We start from the raw sequence: 21,202 nt of genomic DNA, 5'->3' as shown, positions 1-21,202 counted from the left end.
GTTAGCTACATTTAGCTTGCTCTGTCCTTTGTGAAATGATGCAGGAGGACAGGGAAGGAGGGATCAGACATTTAAAAGTTTAAATAACTGCAAAGCATATAATTTGCACTGGACTAGGATATTAACATTTTAACATTGTTGCTGTTGTTGTTATTATCCAAATGTTCCTTATAAACCATCTGTTCTTGCTTTCTGAATAAAAATTCTTCTTTTATCTGAGGAAACAGATAGATTTTGGGGGGAGAGGGGCATCTCTGCTCCTTGTATTGTGTTTATCCCCAGTTGCCCTTTTATTTTAAGATTTTATTTATTTATTTGACAGAGAGATCACAAGCAGGCAGAGAGGCAGGAAGGGGAGAAGCAGGCTCCTGCTGAGCAGAGCCCGATGTGGGGCTCGATCCCAGGACCCTGAGATCCTGACCTGAGCTGAAGGCAGAGGCTTAATCCACTGAGCCACCCAGGCACCCTGCCTTTTTGTTTTTTTAAGATTTTATTTATTTATCTGAGAGAGAGAGAGAGCATGAGAAGGGGGTCAGAGGGAGAGAGAGGAAAGGGAGAAGCAGACTCCCCAATGAGCAGAGAGCCCAAAGTGGGGCTCAATCCCAGGACCCCAGGATCACGACCTGAACTGAAGGCAGATGCTTAACCAACTGAGTCACCCAGGCGCTCCCCTCATTGCCTTTTTAACTCCCATTTGTTTTGGTCTCTGTCACTGGCATTCAACACTTTAACACCTGATGTTTGATAATCCAGAGATAATGTCTTACTCAGACTGAGTGAAGGTCCAACGAACTGCCTGGAAGGTCTGAGTGTACAGATGGGCTTCTTGTTTTTGAACTTTCCTGTACTGGTCTAGGTGCAATGTCTGATGTCACTACCTCTGGGTTTGTCCTCTTGGCTGTTAAGGTTCTTCAGAGAAGACTCTCCCAATCTCCTGTCTGAAGGGGCAGCAGGTTTCACTGCCAGCTTTCTGGGAATCACTGAAAAGAGAGCGCTGGAGGACTCTCCATTCATCCTTCAGAAATCAGTCACTCAATCCTCCTGCTGCGGGCAAAGTACCCAAGTCCCTGTTCCCAGTCCAGACACAACTGGTATTTCTCTCTCCAGAGAGTAAATGTCTACTGTCAGGGAAGGCATGAGACAGTCACCCAGGGACACAGAGTGGGAGACGGGATTCAGAGAAGACTGCCTTCTCACTTACGTGCTGTCTCTCTTCTGAAGATACCTGACACTGCCAATTCCCGAGACTTCTGAGGAATCCCTGGTATAAATAAGGCTGGTTTTCATTTCCCCACCGACAACTAGGGATTTAGCTTTTTTAGGTGTATTAAGTCCATTACCAATTCTCTGTCAACTTTCTGGCTTTCAAAATGTTGTTTGTTTCCTTCCTGTCTTGTTGTCTCCATTCTTATATGTACAGGCTTAAAACAATTCCTTGATTATAGTTTCAAGAGACAGCAAAAATTTGTCACCTTAACTGAAAACCCACATCTGCCAAAGCCTTTGGAAACTAAAGATGCGTTAGTATATTTAACTACAGTTGCGTGTTACTGTCTTATTAAGAACGGAAAGGAAAAACAGGAAATGTATCTTCTTTGGTTAAAGCTGATAATAAAACAACTCTTGCTAGAAGGCTTAAAATTTATAATTAATACTTTTTTAGCATTAAAACTGGGATAAACTGATAGGACGATCTGCATTCATACCCAGGTATACTCATTATATAGTTGGTTACCAAGTATTTCAGAGTAGACAGAAGTCAAGGTTATGCTTACAAAACTCAGACTGCACAGCAGTGGGAACATATTGCCTCTTCAGTGACTATTCCCCAGACTACAGAACTACTCCATTTTGATAATGTTATCTCTGTGGTCACTTCTTGTCTTTATTTGTACTGGCGGTTCACTGACCCATCAGAATTTCTCTCGTTTTTTTGTTTTAAGATTTTATTTATTTATTTGACAGAGAGAGACAGTGAGAGAGGGAACACAAGCAGGGGGAGTGGGAGAGAGAGAAGCAGGCTTCCTGCTGAGCAGGGAGCTCAATATGGGATGTGATCCCAAGAGTCTGGGATCATGAGCTGAGCCGAAGGCAGATGCTTAATGCCTGAGCCACCCAGGTGCCCCCATCACAATTTTTTTTTCTTTTTTAAGATTTTATTTCTTTTTTTGACAGAGAGAGAAATCACGAGCAGGCAGAGAGGCACGCAGAGAGAGAGGAGGAAAGCAGGTTCCATGCTGAGCAGAGAGCCCGATGTGGGGCTCGATCCCAGGACCATGAAACCATGACCTGAGCCAAAGACAGAGGCTTTAAACCACGTGATCCACCCAGGCGCCCCCTACCTTGCATCACAATTTCCGATACTATTCTTTGTTGCTTCTGTGTACAGCAAAACCTTTCCCCTTTGTTATTCTTTTATTACTCTTTGACTATTTTCCCTCTCATTGATTCTTTTTTTTTCATTTTTTAAGATTTATAGAGATAGAGCATGAGGAGGGGCAGGAGCAGAGGGAGAAGCAGACTCCCCGCTGAGCAGGGAGCCCAACATGGGGCTCGATCCCACATGATGTGCCAAAGGCAGACACTTAACCAAATGAGCCACTCAGGCGCCCTAACACTTCTGCTTTGATATGAGAAAGATCTGGCCTCTCTCTCTTCCAGAAGGTAAATCTATCAATAATATGTGCAATCATTCTTTCATTTAACAAATATGTATTGAGTATCTATTATAGGCCAGGTCCCGTCCTAGGCATTAGGGATAAAACGATGAGCAAATCAAAGTCTCTCATCTCATACAGCTTGTATTCTAGTAGGGGTGACAGACAATAAACAACTATGTCATATAGAGCTGGGTCGTAAAACAAAATGGGAAGAAGTAAAAGAAATGACTTCTTCATGTCACTTCAGTGTGGGGTAGGAACATTAGTTATATAAGGTGATGACAGAAGGCTTCTTTTATTTTTTATTTTTTTAAAGTAGGCTCCTCGCCCAGTGTGGAGTCCAGCACGGGGCTTGAACTTAAGACTCTGAGGTCAAGATCTGAGCTGAGATCAAGAGTCAGATGCTTCACCGGCTGAACCACCCAGGTGTCCTGAGAAGTCTTCTATTAAAAGGTGCTGTTTGAACAGAGACAGAAGGAAGAAGCTCTATGGATATTTGTGGACTAAGTACCCCAATGAGCAAAATAAAAGGTACAAAGGCCATAAGAAGGCAGGTGGTTTGGCTTGCTACAGAAAACTGTTGGGATGGGAGCAGAATAAGCTTTTTTTTTTTTTTTTTTTTATCAATGTTTACTATTTTTGCCACGGTTTACTCTCTACAAGACTTTAATATACCTTTCAGATTTGAACACACTCAGATTCTAACTTATATGAGAGTCTGAAACTGTTTTAAGTCTAGTGGATAAGTGGGACGGTTACTGAATAGGTAATCATTTGCTGCAATAAGCATTTTGGCTGAACAGAGCCTTGTAAACAATCCAAATTATAGATACACTGCCTAGTTTGGACACAAAGAGGGTGACAGTTCAGCAGGAAGATGTAAAAGCCGGATCTGTTTTTGAGTCCTGGTCTTATGCTTACTTGCTCTGTGATCTTGAGTCATGGCCCTAATAGCAGTACACAGATACACTTTTACCCTTTTATTCTAATTTTAAAATGTAAAAACATAGTGAATATGGGGAAAGAACAATGGCTTGGGAGTAGGATTCTGAATTAAACACCTTTGCTGCTACTTATTAAATGTGTAGCCTTAGTCATTTAAAAGCCCGAATTTCCTTATCTATAGAAGCAAATAAAAATATGTACTTTATAAAAGCATTATAAAGATTAAATGACATAATGATCAATGCATGTGAAAGCCATTTGTATACCATAAAATGTAAATTTAAGATACATACATACTTTTTAAACTACCCATAAAGCTTTCAAACTTGTATCTTACACATTTAAAATTCATCTAAATGCTTTCAAAATTTATTAAGTTTTACTTGATTTATCTTTTCATTTGTACTTAAGAGTTGCATGCAAAATTTCTCCTTCCCAGTTGGTTCCCTTTTTTGATTGATGATAAATTCTAATCAAATAACCTTTGATCTTTTAAATTACATAGCAAAATTCAATGGATATGAACAAATCAGCTTGAAATCCCCCAAAAGGGTTAGAATGCAGATTTTCATTTAAATTTATTTCATTCAGATGACCATTTTGTAAAGATAAATATGAGTATATGGAGAAAATAATTTGAAAGGATAACTTAACAATCATTTTGTACACTTCAGTAATTGTTAATGACTTTTCAGTAGGGTTTTTTTGTTTTGTTTTTGTTTTTTTTTGGCCTGTTGTTTTCTGAACCTCTACTGCTAAACCACTGCATGCTAAACATAAATTTGCAGTCATGTATTTGCTATCAAATACTTGAAGATAGTTTTTGAAGACTGTACTAGAGATACTATTTTATTTCTTAATATCACATGGTTAGACATTAGTTAAAAGTGTCCATTTGTTACCAGACAGTAATTTAAAAAGGAACCCAAAAGAGAATTAGCTAAAACCTTTAAAATACAATCAGTGGTCTCAAAAATATTTTACAAGAGATTTAACAGAATGGAACTTACTCCATGCCCTGTGCAGTCTGCCGTGCAATATCTATAAGCTTGATCATCTCAAATTTGGTCTCGATGATGTGGAGATGGTGATATAAGCTGGAGCCCTCACACCACTGGGTAACAATAGCTAGTTGGGGCTTTGTTGAATAGCCCATGAAAAGTAGGATATTCACATGTCGAGTTTTCCTGTAAAAGGAAAAGTGTCAGTAAATACTAAGGTTGATAAACTTCAGGAAATCTTTAAAAAGTCCCAAAACAGACTAATTATCAGTAAGATGATGTTAGAAAAAAGTATTTTAAAAAAGACAACAGAGGGGTGCTTGGGTAGCTCAGTCAGTTAAGCTTTCGACTCTTGGTTTTGGCTCAGGTCATGATCTCAGGGTGGTGAGATGGAGCCCCGCCTCCTACTCTATGCTCAGTGGACTCCTCACTCACTGGGAAGTCGGCTTGAGATTTTCTCCCTCTGCCCCTCCTTCCACTCGCGTATGCACACACACTCGCTCTCTAAAATAAATAAATAAATCTTAAAAAAAAAAAAAAAAAAGGACCATGGAAGGATAAATTAAGAAATGACTTTAGGAATTGTCTAAGCTAACATCCTACCCCTTTCAGAAAGGCCTTAAATTTTAATATACTTCAGATAGGCAACTGGAGGTTGCTTAAATACCTTCAATTATGCGAAGTTCATCACTGAGATTGTAGCTTATTTCCCTCACCACTCCCCCCATTTTTTTTGTTTCTTTTTTTTTTTTTTAAAGATTTTATTTATTTATTTGATAGAGAGAGATCACAAGTAGGCAGAGAGGCAGGCAGAGAGAGAGAGAGAGAGAGAGAGACGGAAGCAGGCTCCCTGCTGAGCAGAGAGCCCGATGCAGGACTCGATCCCAGGACCCTGAGACCATGACCTGAGCCGAAGGCAGCAGCTTAACCCACTGAGCCACCCAGGCGCCCTATTTTTTTTGTTTCTTAAGTGATTCTAGTCTTAGAATTCTTTGGGGTTGAGAAAATATCATTTCCCTACAACTTCCAGCATTGGCTTTCCTCTGCTCTCTGGAATAAAATAGAGTAAGTCTGTACCCTCTTGAAAATAATGGCTTTCTATGGACCCAAATACCCCGAGTTCTGTTAATTGTTTTTCCTCTAAGTTATAGTACCAGAATACTCCTAAGTTGTCCTTGCCTGGATATACTTTAGTTTGTTCATGATCCTCAAGTTCCATGGCTGATACAATCTTTAAATGTGTTCTATAAGTTTAGAATTTTGAGAGTATTATTTTGCTAAGTGGTGATATGATTTCCCATGAACAGAATATTTTATTTCTATTAATACAGTCTAGGATTAATTTTTCCATTATTTATACCATATAACATTATATACCACTTGAAGAATATAAAGACAAAATATACTCAGACAAACTCCATTTTACTCACTTCTAGTAAAACTGTAAAGCCACCATCAGCTGTCACTGGGAAAGAGAAAATGAAGGTAACTTCTTTGGAAAAGAGTAATTCGCACATGCTCACCTGAGTACTCCTACTTCATTTTTGAAGGCCTGTAACTGCTGAGGTGTGGGTGCTGTCACATTCAACATTTTCACTGCCACATCACCTAAAAAAGAATTGTCATTCCAAATGTCATTCCATTTTTTTAAAGTTAAAAAATATTAAAATAAACCTGTTGGGTATTTTCCACTAATTACCATGGCCTTATTTCCATACCATTATTAAAGAGCAAACAATGATATCTCGACTTCCCAAAATGCATTACTTTTCTAAGGATAAAAACTAAAGGAACGAAATTCCTATATTAGTATTTCAAAAAACCAATGCAGGGGCGCCTGGGTGGCTCAGTCGTTAAGCGTCTGCCTTAGGCTCAGGTCATGATCCCAGGGTCCTGGGATTGAGCCTCGCATGAGGCTCCCTGCTCAGCAGGAAGCCTGCTTCTCCCTCTCTCACTCCCTCTCCTTGTGTTCCTTCGCTCACTCTCTTTCTCTGTCAAATAAATAAAATCTTTAAAAAAACAAACAAACAAACAAAAAACCAATCCAGAAAAAGGGCCAACATTGTTTTTCCCCTGGAAATTTAGTTTAGTACCAATGGTATTTTCCTAGTTATTTAACAATATTAAACTAGATGCTTTTATTAATTGAATGTTGAAACTACTGATGACAGCCCCAGTAAAGCTTGCCTGAAAGAGAAACCGCAACATTTCTTTATCAGAGTACTTAACATGTTTTTCAAATCCACTGATCGCATTCTTTTGCTTAGGAATATTATTTAAATTATAATTTTAAAAAATTTCATGTGAAACAGGTAGAACTCTTACACATTGCCATTGGATGTGTAAAATGGTACAACCACTTGAAACATCTACTAAAATTGAACATATGTATAATCAGTGGTCCCACAATTCTTTCCTAGGTATACACCCAGCAAAAATGAAACGTATGTTCACCAAACAACATGTACTAAGAACATTCACAGCAGCAGTACTTTTAATAGCCCCAAACAGGAAACTATTCAAATGCTCATCATACAGTAGACTGTGAAAAAGAAATCACGGTTATAGACACATAATCAATACTATACAGAGGATGGCTTACAACTACACACAATAATACAGATGAATCTTGAACTGTTTTGCAGATATACTATACTCTGATATAATTATTGATTTTTCCTGATTACCAAAGTAATATAGGACCCTGGGACCAAAGGCAGATGCTTAACAACTAAGCTACACAGGCCGCCTGTGAGACATAAAAAAATTAAAATCTCTGATAATCTGTCACTCAGAAATGATCTTTGTTAACATAGTGATACACATCATATTAGACTTTTATGTGTATGCAATGTGAACATTTATAAATACACATGAAAAGATAACCTCAAAAGATAGATACTATAAATACTGATGGGTCTTTTTTTTTTTAAACATTTTATTTATCTATTTGACGGACAGAGATCATAAGTAGGCAGAGAGGCAGGCAGAGAGAGAGGAGGAAGCAGGCTACCTCCCCAGCAGGGAGCCTGATGCAGGGCTTGATCCCAGGACCCTAGGATCATGACCTGAGCTGAAGGCAGAGGCTTTAACCCACTGAGCCACCCGGGTGCCCCAATAGTTATTTTTAATTTTGTTATATTATATTTATTGGTAGGCAGTATCATAATATTATACATGCTGCTTTGTAAAATTAAATATACCATGGATACCTTTCTGAATCAACAAATATAGATCACACTATTTCATGCCTATATAATCATATATGGAGATTATCAATTCATCCTGTCCTCTATTAATGAACAGGTAAGTTTATTTCCATTTCTCATTAATATTAAGTCTCTAATGAATATACTTGCATATATATTTGTTTGTTTCTGTTCAATTAGTTGTAGTTCTAAAAATGGAACTGTTAGCTCAACATACAAACTGCCCTCCAAAAAATCTGTAACAATTTATTTTCCTACTAGCAGTGTCACAATCATAGCAATAAACATGATCAATTAAAAAAAAAAAGAATCTGCTCGCTTGAGAAGCAAATAATGATTTCTGGTTTTTGATTTTGTAATTCTTTGATAACGAGAGAGGCTAAACATTTTTATATGTTTACTGGCTATTTCCTCCTTTGGGAAGTACGCTTTTAATGTTTATTTGTGGGGCGCCTGGGTGGCTCAGTGGGTTAAGCCGCTGCCTTCAGCTTAGGTCATGATCTCAGGGTCCTGGGATCGAGTCCCGCATCGGGCTCTCTGCTCAGGAGGGAGCCTGCTTCCTCTTCTCTCTCTCTCTGCCTGCCTCTCTGCCTACTTGTGATCTATCTCTGTCAAATAAATAAATAAAATCTTTAAAAAAAAATGTTTATTTGTGATTTATAGTACAAAGAAAACCAGCAAAAAGACTTCAAAAAGAAAAAAATCTTGAGGTACAGCTCTCCTAGAGAACTGTCATCTTTAAAAATTATTATTCTAATGAGTCCTGGTTGCTGTGAATCCAGTTATTTCCCATAGTTTTTAAAGAAACCCTTTCGAGGACTCTTGAATCTGAATAAAATAGCTTAATGTTGTAACCAGTAAATATTCCCTTTGATATTTTTCTATTGAAATGTTAAACATGTCCTGTTTTAACTTGTGTGCAACTGTATTAGATACATACCATGCCACTTTCCCTTGTAGACTGTCCCAAATGACCCGGATCCAATTCTCTGTCCCACTGTGATCTGTCCATCAGGAATCTCCCAATCATCACTTGAATCCCGTCTACCAAGTGTTTTCTTGATAAAATTTGTGCAGAAGTCAAGCCAAAGCAAACAAAAAAGAGAGAGCAACAATCAGTGTATAGGAATCCTTTAAGCAGAAAACTTACAGGATTATATATTATATTTATTTCATTAAGGGAATTCTGTGTCACATATTGACATATCATACATCACTATATATCATGAAGTCTAAAAGGTGGTATTACATTTAGCTATGACTTGTAAAACAAAAGAACTTAGAGGAAAAAAAGATATCATATATTCTTACCATTCGATTCCTATCTTCTGAGGATGAAGATGATTTCCTTTCCCGCTGAGGTCCTGGAGATTTCTGTAATGCTTTCACATTAGTGAGTGAGCCAGGCAATGAGGCAGGGGGGGTGGCAGACAAACCTGTGGTTGATCCTAAGTTAGTGAAACGAAAAATACATCTATTAAAGGAGAATCAAGTATAATAATTTATTGGGGGCAGAGGGTGGGGAGAAATTTAGACTTCTTTTAAAAATGCAGCATATGTTTAAATATACACCTTTTGGAAATGACAGCCAAAAAAGAGCCTCATTTGGTGATTTGCACTACCATTTCTTTAAAAGTTTTCTGGCTAATTTAATGACTTTTCTTTTTTAATTTAATGACTCTTAAAACATCTAATTACAGATACAAACTTTGCTTATTGGTACAGAGTCCAAAAAAAAAAAAAAATTACCCTTCTAAAATAAGAGTTCAATACTACAACAATACTCCCAAGTTTTGGTTTCTTTGATGATTAAAAAAGTAAAATCAATTTAAAAGCTTATATATATGTAAAACTCTGTAACTATTTTATGTTACCCTCAATATAAAAACAGATGGAAACTCCCAAAAGGAAACATACTATAATAATGGTCTTAATGTTAAGAGTATTTGGCTCTTATCATTTTAGCCACTAAAACTTTATAAATCTTATACTGTTTAACTATACTATTTAACTCTTAAATAGTTGTAAATATTGGTGAGTTCATTGGTTCCTGGATTCCTATTCTACTAAACAAAGATCATTTGTTACCCGCATAACAAACTAATACTAATTAATTAATTAATTAGTTAGTTAATGTAAACAAACCCAAACAGGTTTCTCAAGATTTTCTGAAAAATTGCTACCTGTACAGAGTGAGAACAAAGTGCATGCTATGGCCTCTTGGCCAAGTTGCTACAAATGGAAATATCCCATCAACCAAGTAAGCCCAACAGATACACTGAAAGTAGACTCAGGGGGCAGGGCCACATCCTTTTCCAAATGCTAAGCAAAAATCTCACGTTCATCTACTGGGCTTAGAGGGGTTCAGGCCAATGACTCCTAGCAGGGCCTGAGTATAGCTAAGTAGAACTGAGATGTCCAATAATATTTGCATATACAAAACAAAAATATTTCCAGAGACTCTTTTCCTTCTTTCTTTTTTCTTTTCTTTCTTTCTTCTTCTTTTTTTTTTTTTAAAGAAAACTACTATTTGGAGGTAGGGAGGTGTCACTATCTCTCAAAGAATAAGGATACACCAATGCATACATCTCAATCTTAAAACTATAGAATTTTATCATTACTATATCACACATGTCATCACATAGAATTTCCATGATCTAACTTGCAATATTTTAAAAGAAAATGGCAGCTGAAATGTCTGTAACTAGAGGATAATCCATTTTCACTGGTAACTTTCAACATCCTAAAGCCTTAACTGCCTGCTCAGGTCTCACACTCCTATCTACTGAGGATGGCACTCAACTACTTATTTCGGTCACTACTCCTCAGCACTCAGGACTTCTAGCCCATTATGTGCATTTTATGAGCAATAGGTGGGCCAAGAGAGCAAAAATCTGAAACACCACCACTAAATTCAGGATAAGTAACAGAAAGTAGCAAAGGCAGTAAATGGAATTCTTTAAAAATATCTACAGCAAGATATCTGTCTGAATTTTGACTTAAATCTTTAAAAATTGAGAGTGAAATTATACTATTAGCTTTCCCCCTCATATTAGGGCATAAGTGAGAGCGTCAATCCTCATATTTTCTAAAGTATGCTAAAGTACCCCAAATATATTATAGACCTTTTTTAAGGCTCCCTACCTTTGATTTAATATAAAATGTACATGTCCTACATTTAAAAAAAGAATACTGCTCTTACAGAAAAATAAAGCCAAAAGTCTAGCAAAATCTCACAATTGGGATTTCCATTTTTACTTTTTAAGAAACCACGCAAATTGATAACAAATATTAATAGTCATGAAGGTTACTGCCTAAATGGATTAAAGTAAAAGTAATTCAAATTGAAGGACACCCCCACCCCAGCATACATTATTTATTTATTGCCACCCACTGAGTTTAAGAAGTTATCAAGAGCAAAAAGTAAATGATATAACAAAAAACAAGATGGACATCTCAGCACAGAATATTCTTGCTTTTAGAAATTTATGACGGACAGCATACAGAAAGCTTGTGGTAGTGAGTTATGTGTGAGGCACATTCAGAGCATTCCAGCCAGGCCAAGCAGAAATTAGTACTGAAAACTCTCACACTGACAAACACACGCTGTGAGGGTGAGGCACAAACAGTGTCCGTAGTTTATATTTAGTTTGCTTTGGGTGAAAACAAGAAAGAAGAGCCCAACTACCTCTGAACACTGGGCCAGGCTCAAAATCAAACACTATTTCACTGGGGACAGAATGTAGGAGGGGGCTGGGAGTCCGGGATTGGCATTTCCGAAGACAGCGCATCAGCTCGTTCAAAGGGGCTGTTAGAAGAGAAAGAGAGGGGCAGGCAAACACAGGAAGACAGACACAAAGAAGAAATGAAAGAAGTCATGGGAATAAATGAGCTGAAGCCTGCTTCACAAAGTAATTCTGGATGTCTAAAAATTTCTGCTTGTTTTCATAAAATCCCAATGACTTTTTATAAAGTGACTCGTAACAAGGACAAGAAATGCCATTTGATTTTTGCTAGCAGGCAGGCAGTTTGTATGACTAAGTTAACTCTGTGATGCTAACATGATGGCAACATTTAAATGCTGGATGTGTTGGGCAAAATTATCAAAAGCCACAGTCATTAAGACATATGAAAGTCAAACTTGCAGCAACATTAATTGGCAGGTTCACGGAATAACAAATGGAAAAAAACCATAACGTTCTTATACAACGTTTATTCAATATAAAATATCTTTTAAGTCTGGGCTTAGATATTTTCAAGATAAAGCAGGTCACAGTGAAGAGACTGACTCTCAACAAGATAAACAGGTTTTGCCAAGTCTTCCTTATTAGACAGAAGACAGGTGAAAAAGCAAGCATGGAGAACCACCTGGGAGAAATCTTTATGACAGTTTCAAATATCATTTTTGGGAAAACCTTATATGGGGCAAAATCTTACTTTAAAAGTACTTTCTTAAGCAATGTTTTATGTCCCCAGTTTTCACAGAGTGCTAGAGTGAATATTTGATGAAAATTCTGCTAAGAAATCTCAACTCAAGTTCTCGTTTTATTTACTGGACGAGTAAGAGGACAAAAGGATTTCTCTTAGGGTTCATTCTTTATTATGTACATTTAGAATCCTTCTAGAAACCTGAAGAGAAGAGGCTGACAATTCTATCAAACTGAGAAGTTGTGATAGGCAACCTAAGGGATTCTCCCTGAGAATGATTAAGGAAAATCAAGTTTTAACTGATTCTAAGCTCAATCATTAACAAGTAGAGGTATTAGTGGAGGCCCCCAAAGGAAATTTAGCATCTCAGTTTTGGAGATGGTTAGAAACCAGTAGTGGGTAAAATAGTTAAGGCCCTCTCTTTGATGATTTTAAAATTGTGGATAATACATTTAAGACTCCCTTTTATGTCCTCTTTTTCTCTACTCATCTTATAAATCAGTTAATATTGTATTATATATAAATGACAAGTAATAAAGTAAAGCAAAAAATATTTGGGGCTTTCTCTACACATTTTTCTGTGTGTCTGTGTTTCATGATAGAAGCAAATATAAAGGAGACAAGCAGCAAAGCAATTGCATTTTCCCCTGTTTTTTTTTTTTTTTTTTTTTTTAAATGGAAATCACTACTTACCTCCGTCACTACGAAACCCTTGGTCTCTAATCAAGTCCTACAAATAAACAGTAATGGATATTTATTCAAAGAATATGGTAAGAAAGTAATAGCAACACTCAACTTTTCACTAACCATTAATAGAAAGGTTAATTCAAAATAATACCTATCTTATAATGACTTCACAAAACAGAAAGAATATGAAATTAGCTGGTGAACCTGATTAACATTTGGAAGCACCTACCAAACTAACCCTATATTGAAGGGATTATTAGTCCTGATCAAATGCTGAAATCCAGTTCAGGCTATTCAAAACCAATGGCTGTGTCACTTCTTAAAAAAAAATTCTAACGGCACATGTTAAGAGCCATAAAATGTTCATACCCTTTGATCCTGTAATTCCACTTCTGGGAATTTTTCCTAAGGAAATAATTCAGAAGAAAAAATGATATGCACAAGGATGTCCAGTGCAGCATTATCCATCATACTAAAAAAACCAGAAATAATTATTTCCCTATTACAGATATACCGACATTTGGGTTGAGTAAATTATGGCACACCAATTTAGTAAGTATTATGCAGCTACTGAAATAATTATGAAGCTTGTATTATGAAACATGTTTACAATATGATAAAAAATGAAATGTGCATGGATCACAATTATAAAAATACAGATGTATAAGGGAACATGAGAAGGGAGAAAATCAAAATGGCTCAAACAAGGGTTTTGTTAAAATCTGTCTTTATGATTAAAACACAGCTTTTTACAACAGACAATATTGGGGGTGGGGAACGAAAAGTTTACTGGCATTGCTTGGACCTTCACAGGCAGAACTTCTTTTTTTATCCAGTTTAACTTAAATATGAAGGATCGAATGGCCCCAGATGTCTCTAAACAGGCTCAAAGGCTCTTTGCAGAGGCGGCTTTTTGTTTATAGATTAAGACCTAGAGTAAATTCCACAGATGCATTTCTATCATGTATTACATAAAGCCTTCAACATCTTCTACAGAATAACCAACAAATATTTATATATCTGGCAAACAGGGTGCTAGGCATTAGGGGTTGTGTGGCTACCAATAAATACAAAATCCTAGTGGTGTCACTAACTTTGTGTTCTTGAGAGAGTTTGTAATCTAAATGGAAGAAAGACATACAAACATGGAAGTTAAATAATAAATGAATAGCTTAAGAAAAGAAAAGAGGGGCCAAAGAGGTTTAGTTAACTGCCAAATAAATAGTATGCGTGAAAGATTTTTTTTTTTTTTTTTTTTTTAAAGATTCTACTTATGTATTTGACAGAGAGAGAGCACAGGCAGTGGGGATCAGCAGGCAGAGGGAGAGGAAGAAGCAGGCTTCCCATGGAGCGGAGAGCCTGACACAGGGCTAGATCCAAGGACCCTGGGATCATGACCTGAGCCCAAGGCAGATGCTTAACCAACTGAGCCACCCAGGTGCCTCAGTGCTATACAAGTTCAAAGGATAAATAACTGTAAGACCTTATCACTGGTGAAGCATTTCAAGAGATGAGCTACTATTTGGGGTCTGAGGGATAGACAGGAATGTAGGGGTGCGGGAACCAGAGGACCTGGTGGACAGAAAGAATGAGACAAAGGCAGAAAGGCCACATTGCTTTCCTTTTTGCTACACCAGCCTTGTGACTCCCCATAACCAGGGATCAGCCAATTCTGGCTTTTTCCACTCTTCCTGCACCATAAACTTCTACTTTTCAATCTGTTCTTAAAGTTCTTTGACAACCTTTTTATTTGTTTCAGGTGAAAGAGGATCTTCTATTATTCCAATACTGGCTCTTTCAAACTCTTTCTTATCTCCTGTAGTTCCTTATTATTTTTTCCCTTGAGCATGATAGAGAAAACAGAAGCCATCAGAGAACATTCTGTTTTGCCCCTATATTTATGAATATTTGCACGGTAATGTTAGCTACAATTTCTGAATTCTTACTATGTGCAAGGCACAATGCACAATAAAAATTTTCAATCCACTGTAAGAGGTAGAAACTGCTAGCTTCAAGGTTAAGTCATGTGCCCAAGATCATACAGCCTGTAAAGAGCTACAGAGCTCTAGCTATGTCCATCTTTAATTCCTCGTTGCCTCTGAGGGACATTGTTTCCACATTAAAGGAACTTTACTATATCAATTATTCCATATCTTGTTATTTTCAATCTCTCACTTCACTTGCTTCTTTCCCTCAAGTTACAAATCTCACATTAAGGGGCACCTGAGTGGCTCAGTCGTTAAGCGTCGCCTTTGGCTCAGGTCATGATCCCAGGGTCCTGGGATTCAGCCCCGCACCAGGCTCCCTCCTCGGCTGGAGGCCTGCTTCTCCCTCTCCCGCTCCCTCTGCTTCTGTTCCCTCTCTCGCTGTGTCTCTGTCAAATAAATAAATAAAATCTTTAAAAAAAAGATTCTCACATTAAAAACAACTGTCCCTCAACCCTGCTTTAATCTATGGCCCCTTTGTTATTCCTTTACAGCCAAGCTTCTCAAAACTGATACTTAACTCACATCTTCGCCTGCCTTGCTCTCCCCCACCAGCCCTCTCAAACAGTTCTCAATGAAGTCAAAATGACAAAATGACATAGTCCAACAGTCATTTTCAGTCCTTCCCACATTTGAGTCTCACTGGCAACTAACATCAACTACTTCAGCATTCTTGAAGTCCCTTTTCTCCCTTTGGCTTCTGCAACACTACTTACTCTTACTCATATGAAGTTAGAATTAGGAAGAGCAGCCCACAAAAGAGACACAGAACGACAGTCTCTGCCTGGACCTCAAATGTTAATAATATTCAATGGGGCAGCATATTCTATCCTTTTGGCAATTTGCATATACTCCTTGAGTAATATTTACACTCGCGGTTTTAACTGACAAATATGCTAATTACTCCAAAACCTGTATCTCTACTCAAGTTCTTTATATTTAACTGCTACTGGACTTCTAAACCAGTGAAGTCCCTCACACATCTTAATGTCAGTATGTTCAAAATAATAGTTACCATTTTCATTTCTACAAGTCCTGTTCTTTTTTCCTTTGGTATTTCCTCTCCTAATGAATGGAATGTCTATTCATTTATATGTCTATTCATTTATATGTCTGATTCACTCATTAGACTGTAACTTCTTTGAGGTCAAAGACTGTGTGCTAATTCATCCTTAATTCACCCAAGCCAGAGAAATCTCGGCATTATCTTCCACCTCTCATCTCTTTCACCTCTCTTCTATTACTTTACCAAACAGTGGTTAAGCATAAGCAGGAAAGAGCAGGTTTTATACTCCATTTCAATAATTTATCAGTGATGCGATCTTGAGACATTTTTTAATCTCCCTAAATCTAATTTTCTCAACAGTAAAATAAGAATAAAAATAGTACTTAACCCATGAGTATTTATGGGGACAGAATAAGAAAATTTATGCAAAGCACTTAGTATACTACTTGCCATACAGTAAGTGTTCATAAACAGCAGGCATTTTCAATATCATTCCTAAGTTTTGCCTACAAATCTCTCATGAATTCACAAGATTCTTCCAGAATATAGAGCTGAGCACTTTCTCTCCCACTCAAAATTTTTCAAACTCCCTACTACCAACTCCTACAGAGACCTTAAAGACACAGTGCCTTTCAGTATGGACTCTACCTACCTAGTTTTGTCTTCTACCATTCCTCACCCTTCTTCTGAGCCCTAAACTCCTACAATATCAACTATTAATTACATCCCATGCAAAGATACTTCCATACTTTTGCACGTACCATGTCCTTAACAACTGTCCTTTCTTCTAAAACCCCCACCAAGCATCCTTAATCAACTCCTACACATGCACCTTTTACAATGTGATCTAAATGTTATCCTTTCTCTGTTAAATACTCCTATATACAACAAGGTAGAGTTTATTACCCCCTTCTTCATGTCTATTCATTTATATGTCTGATTCACTCATTAGACTGTAACTTCTTTGAGGTCAAAGACTGTGTGCTAATTCATCCTTAATTCCCAATTCTGTCATATTGCCTCTCTCGGAGTCAGTACTGTCAAGTATGTCAAAAACAAGTCAAAACAATCTTGTTTACTAGAACGATAAACGATAAATGATGATTGGAGCTGAATGAAATGACCTGAATTGAATGAAAATGCTAAAGAATTTATACATTATCTTATAATCAGTGCGAAGTCAATGAAAGTTTTAGAATAAGGAAACAGATGATGACAGAGGTGTAAAAAAGTCCAGAGGGTAATAGTCTATAAAAGGATGTTAGTACTGAAAGTAAAAATGGCTGTAATTTTGAACATTATGAGAACAGATCTGAGAAGATTTTATTTTATTTGTTTTAAAGATTTTATTTATTTGATAGAGAGAGAAAGAGACAGCAAGAATGAACACAAGCAGGGGGAGTGGGAGAGGGACCAGGATTCCCCTTGAGCAGGGAGCCTGAGGCAGGGCTTGATCCTCTGGGATCAAGACCTGAGCCGCAGGCAGATGCTTAATGACTGAGCCATCCCGGTGCCCCAAGATTTGATTTCTTATTTCACAACCTCATTATTCCCATATTTCCCTCTCCTACTTTTTTCTTCTTTTGTATTCAGGTCTAGCTAGATAAAGGAAGACCTTATTAGTTGAGAAAAATCGATTATTAGGAAAAGGCCACTTAAAATGAATCAAATAAAAATAGAGAAAAAAATTTCAAAGTAAAAAGTGAGAGGGGCGCCTCAGTGGCTCAGTTGGTTAAGCCTCTGCCTTCGGCTCAGGTCATCATCTCAGGGTCCTGGGATCAAGTCCCGCATTGGGCTCTCTGCTTAGCAAGGAGCTTCTTCCCCCTCTCTCTCTGCCTGCTTTTCTGCCTACTTGTGATCTCTCTGTCAAATAAATAAATAAAATCTCAAAAAAAAAAAAAAAGTGGGGGGAGAAGGGGGTGGGATTATGGACATTGGGGAGGGTATGTGCTTTGGTGAGTGCTGTGAAGTGTGTAAACCTGGTGATTCACAGACCTGTACCCCTGGGGATAAAAATATATGTTTATAAAAAATAAAAAATTTAAAAAAAAAGTGGGAACAAAGTCCAGAATTTAGAAATTTATCTTGAAAAATGAAATTAAAATCTATAATACAGTTTTACTTTTACATTTAATAAATTTTGTTATTTTATTTGAAGATTTATTTATTTATTTGAGAGAAAGGGGGTGGGGGAAAGGAAGAGGGACAGAGAGAATCCTGAAGCAGAATCTACACTGAGTACTGAGCCCGATGCAGGGCTTGATCCCAGGACACTGAGACCATAACCTCAGCTGTAATCAAGAGTTGGCCATGCAACTAACTGAGTCACCCAGGTGCCCCAGCAAACTTTGTTATAATTTCAAATGCTAATTCTTAGACATCAGGGTTTGTGTGTGTGTGTGTGTGTGTGTGTTCTTAATAAAAAAGTTGTGATAGCACGAACTGAAATCCTCAATTTCATATTCACCTTTTACATCACAAGCATAATCATTTTTATAAAAATTGTAGGCACACCTGGGTGACTCAGTTAAATGGTTAACTCTTGGTTTGGGCTCAGGTTATGATCTCAGGGTCCTGAGATGAAGCCCTGTGTTGGGCTCTGCACTCAAGCAGGAAATTTGCTAGGATTCTCTCCCTCTGCCTCTGCCCCTCCACCTGCTCATGCTCTCTTTCTCTAAAATAAATAAATAAATCTTTATAAAAATTTTAGAGGGCTTCATCAATTCCCTGAAGGGCCTCTATCAATCCTTTGATACTTAAATCATTTTCACTTGAAGAGCCTATTATACTGTCATTTCACTGCATCTTTTCTATTGTTAACTGGACTAATTTATTTCTACTGAATGCTTTATTTCTCAGTGGCTTTTCCTAATTTCAGTAGTTCTTCAAAGTCCTTTTTCACTGTCTTCATAAAAGCTTTAAAATCTTTCCTTTTTTGGGGGGCAGATTTGCAATCAATTTGCACTATGTTTTCATTAAAATGTTGGAAAATAATGTAAAGGGACTGGAATGCAAACTGGTATTAGATGGGAAGGGATGTTTGTGGGGGCACTAATATTAAAGTAGTCTGTTACTAAGTGAGTATTTTCCTGTTAAGACAATTTTTTGCTTCTCTACTCAACCTCGTAACTATGAGGACTCACATAAGGAATATCTGTAAAATGAGAAAAATTCCCATCTTCTAACACACTAGTAATCACCTCACTAATTCTAATACCCTGTTTACCTGGGGAAACAGTTTTAACTTCCTTTTTATTTTTATTATTATTTTTTTAAATTTATTTTTATTATTTTTATTATTTATTTTAACTTCCTTTTAAAATATAAATTACTTTCCAAGGCAAACAAGTTTGATGGGTTTTCTGTTTTGTTGCTTATTACAGAGATTAAGGATAACCTACACTCTTTCTATGAAAGCACAAATTTTGGGAGAAGAGACTCCTAATTCTAAGACCAGGAACCTCAGCCCACTACAGCTCAGGTAGCAAGGGCAACTTAATATCTACTGTAACTCAGTTATTGGATTATCCTGTAAAGAAAGTTTTGTGGAAATGAAGCCACACCCATTTGTTTCTAATGTATTATATGTGGCTGTTCTCACACTACAATGACAAAATTCAACAGCTGCCATTAGAGATCATCTGACCCATAAGCTAAAGTATTTAATATTTAGCCATTTAAGAAAAAGTTTGTTGATCCCTGGTCTAAAATATGGGAAATTTCCTGTTTCACATTCTTACCCTTTTACTGAAACAAACATTTTTTTGATGATCATTTATGCATTTAGTTCTAAGACTGGGGCCAAGTGAACTAATATTAGGAATGGTTTCTGCTGCCAAGAAGATTTAATTGAAGAAGCAACTAAGGTAAGTTACAGTGCGCAAGATAAAACTGGAAAAGTAAAAACATCTAGAGTGACCAGCCAAATGGTGGTTAAAATAACTGATATAATGATTACACAAGAGAAAATACATTTTTAAAAATGAAAGATTAAAACCTAATGAGAAACTTTACCAAAAAAATGCAAATATTCATGATATATAGAGAGATGGAATACAATGGTATAGTCAAAAAAGTAAGGAAGGTAAAAGGTAGTTTTGCGTGTCTTGTACATAAAGTAATGATTAGTTCTTAATTTTTTTATTTTTTATAAACATATATTTTTATCCCCAGGGGTACAGGTCTGTGAATCACCAGGTTTACACACTTCACAGCACTCAAGTAATGATTAGTTCTTAAGGGTTATTTAACTCAAAGTTGTACTTTTAGAAATTTAGATAAAGATCTCAAATTGATCTTAATAGAAAATCTGCAGCTCTATTGCTATTTCATTACCATAAAATGGCCAAGGGACTATCTGTTAAATAAACGAAGAAGATAAGATTTTTGCAGAAACAATGTCGTAAGGAAAAAATCAGAACAACTCCACAATGCGGCACCAGTTAAGTATTTAATACCATCAGAGAAGATGGCAAAGCTTTTCTGATCAGTAATTCATGAAAAGTCTATCGATAATAATAACTGACAGGCATTTCTGATCTATATTACAAGTATAGCACCAAAATAAAGAAATATACTCGCATTTTTTTTAGTTCTAACAATGCTGGATTACTTACATCAATATTGACAGGTTCTATTGTGTTTATATGCACATTTGGAGCTGATGAGGACCGGTCTCGTTGCCCAAATTGATTTCGATGATCTTCATCTGCTGGTCGGAAAGGCTGTGGAATTGGAATGGATTTTGAAGGAGACGGACTGGTGAGGATTTGGGGCCTGGAAAAATCAAGTCATTGAAAGATAAGATTCAGAGCAACTTTACAGAGATAATAACATTAAAAAAATGGATGATACAAAGATTTCCTTGTAAAGCATTAAAAACCTAGCAGTAATTGGGTTAAAAAAAACTAATATATGCCTACAGCTAATACTGACAAAGCTGCTTTTGCTCAAGCAGATCCTCCAGGGACTATGAGTGGTAACGGATTCTTATCCAAAAAACTCCAGGGAAATCTACAAATGGTGAGAAATTACCTGTGGTTACTCAGCTAAAGGAACTCTCTAAAGTTACACAAAAATCCCTAGATACTAGAGACTGACTGAAAAGTATCTGCTATTTTATTCTACCTTTATCTTTTCCTGACAGCTGAAGTTACTAAAATGAGATTTTTATGCAAAGTATTAGGAAATTATGAATATTTTTGAAAATACACCTGTGGATTTCAGGGCCTGAAAGATGTATCTGTTGCTTTACATAGCACTGAATTAAAATCTTGAACAA

The 21,202-nt window shown here is 36.8% G+C and overlaps 1 protein-coding gene across 5 annotated transcripts in view; it reads right to left on the bottom strand.

The window, feature by feature from the left end:
* BRAF (B-Raf proto-oncogene, serine/threonine kinase) overlaps nucleotides 1-21,202 on the bottom strand; it is a 185,489-nt gene that overhangs the window by 42,167 nt on the left and 122,120 nt on the right. For 4 of the 5 annotated variants that reach the window (XM_082693894.1, XM_082693892.1, XM_082693895.1 and 1 more), the window contains 6 exons: nucleotides 20,538-20,697; nucleotides 12,937-12,973; nucleotides 9,127-9,263; nucleotides 8,756-8,873; nucleotides 6,130-6,214; nucleotides 4,616-4,792 (listed from right to left, as the gene is read on the bottom strand). In XM_082693894.1, the coding sequence (XP_082550020.1) occupies nucleotides 4,616-4,792; nucleotides 6,130-6,214; nucleotides 8,756-8,873; nucleotides 9,127-9,263; nucleotides 12,937-12,973; nucleotides 20,538-20,697 (714 nt within the window). Of the gene's footprint in view, nucleotides 1-4,615; nucleotides 4,793-6,129; nucleotides 6,215-8,755; nucleotides 8,874-9,126; nucleotides 9,264-11,503; nucleotides 11,624-12,936; nucleotides 12,974-20,537; nucleotides 20,698-21,202 lie in introns of all 5 variants that reach the window. The other variant, XM_082693896.1, reaches the window with a different exon arrangement.

Source organism: Mustela nivalis, assembly GCF_964662115.1.
Source record: "Mustela nivalis genome assembly, chromosome: 12".
Taxonomy (NCBI): Eukaryota; Metazoa; Chordata; class Mammalia; order Carnivora; family Mustelidae; genus Mustela; species Mustela nivalis.
Note: the sequence above shows the minus strand (reverse complement) of the source record. Positions and strands in the feature narration are given on the sequence as shown.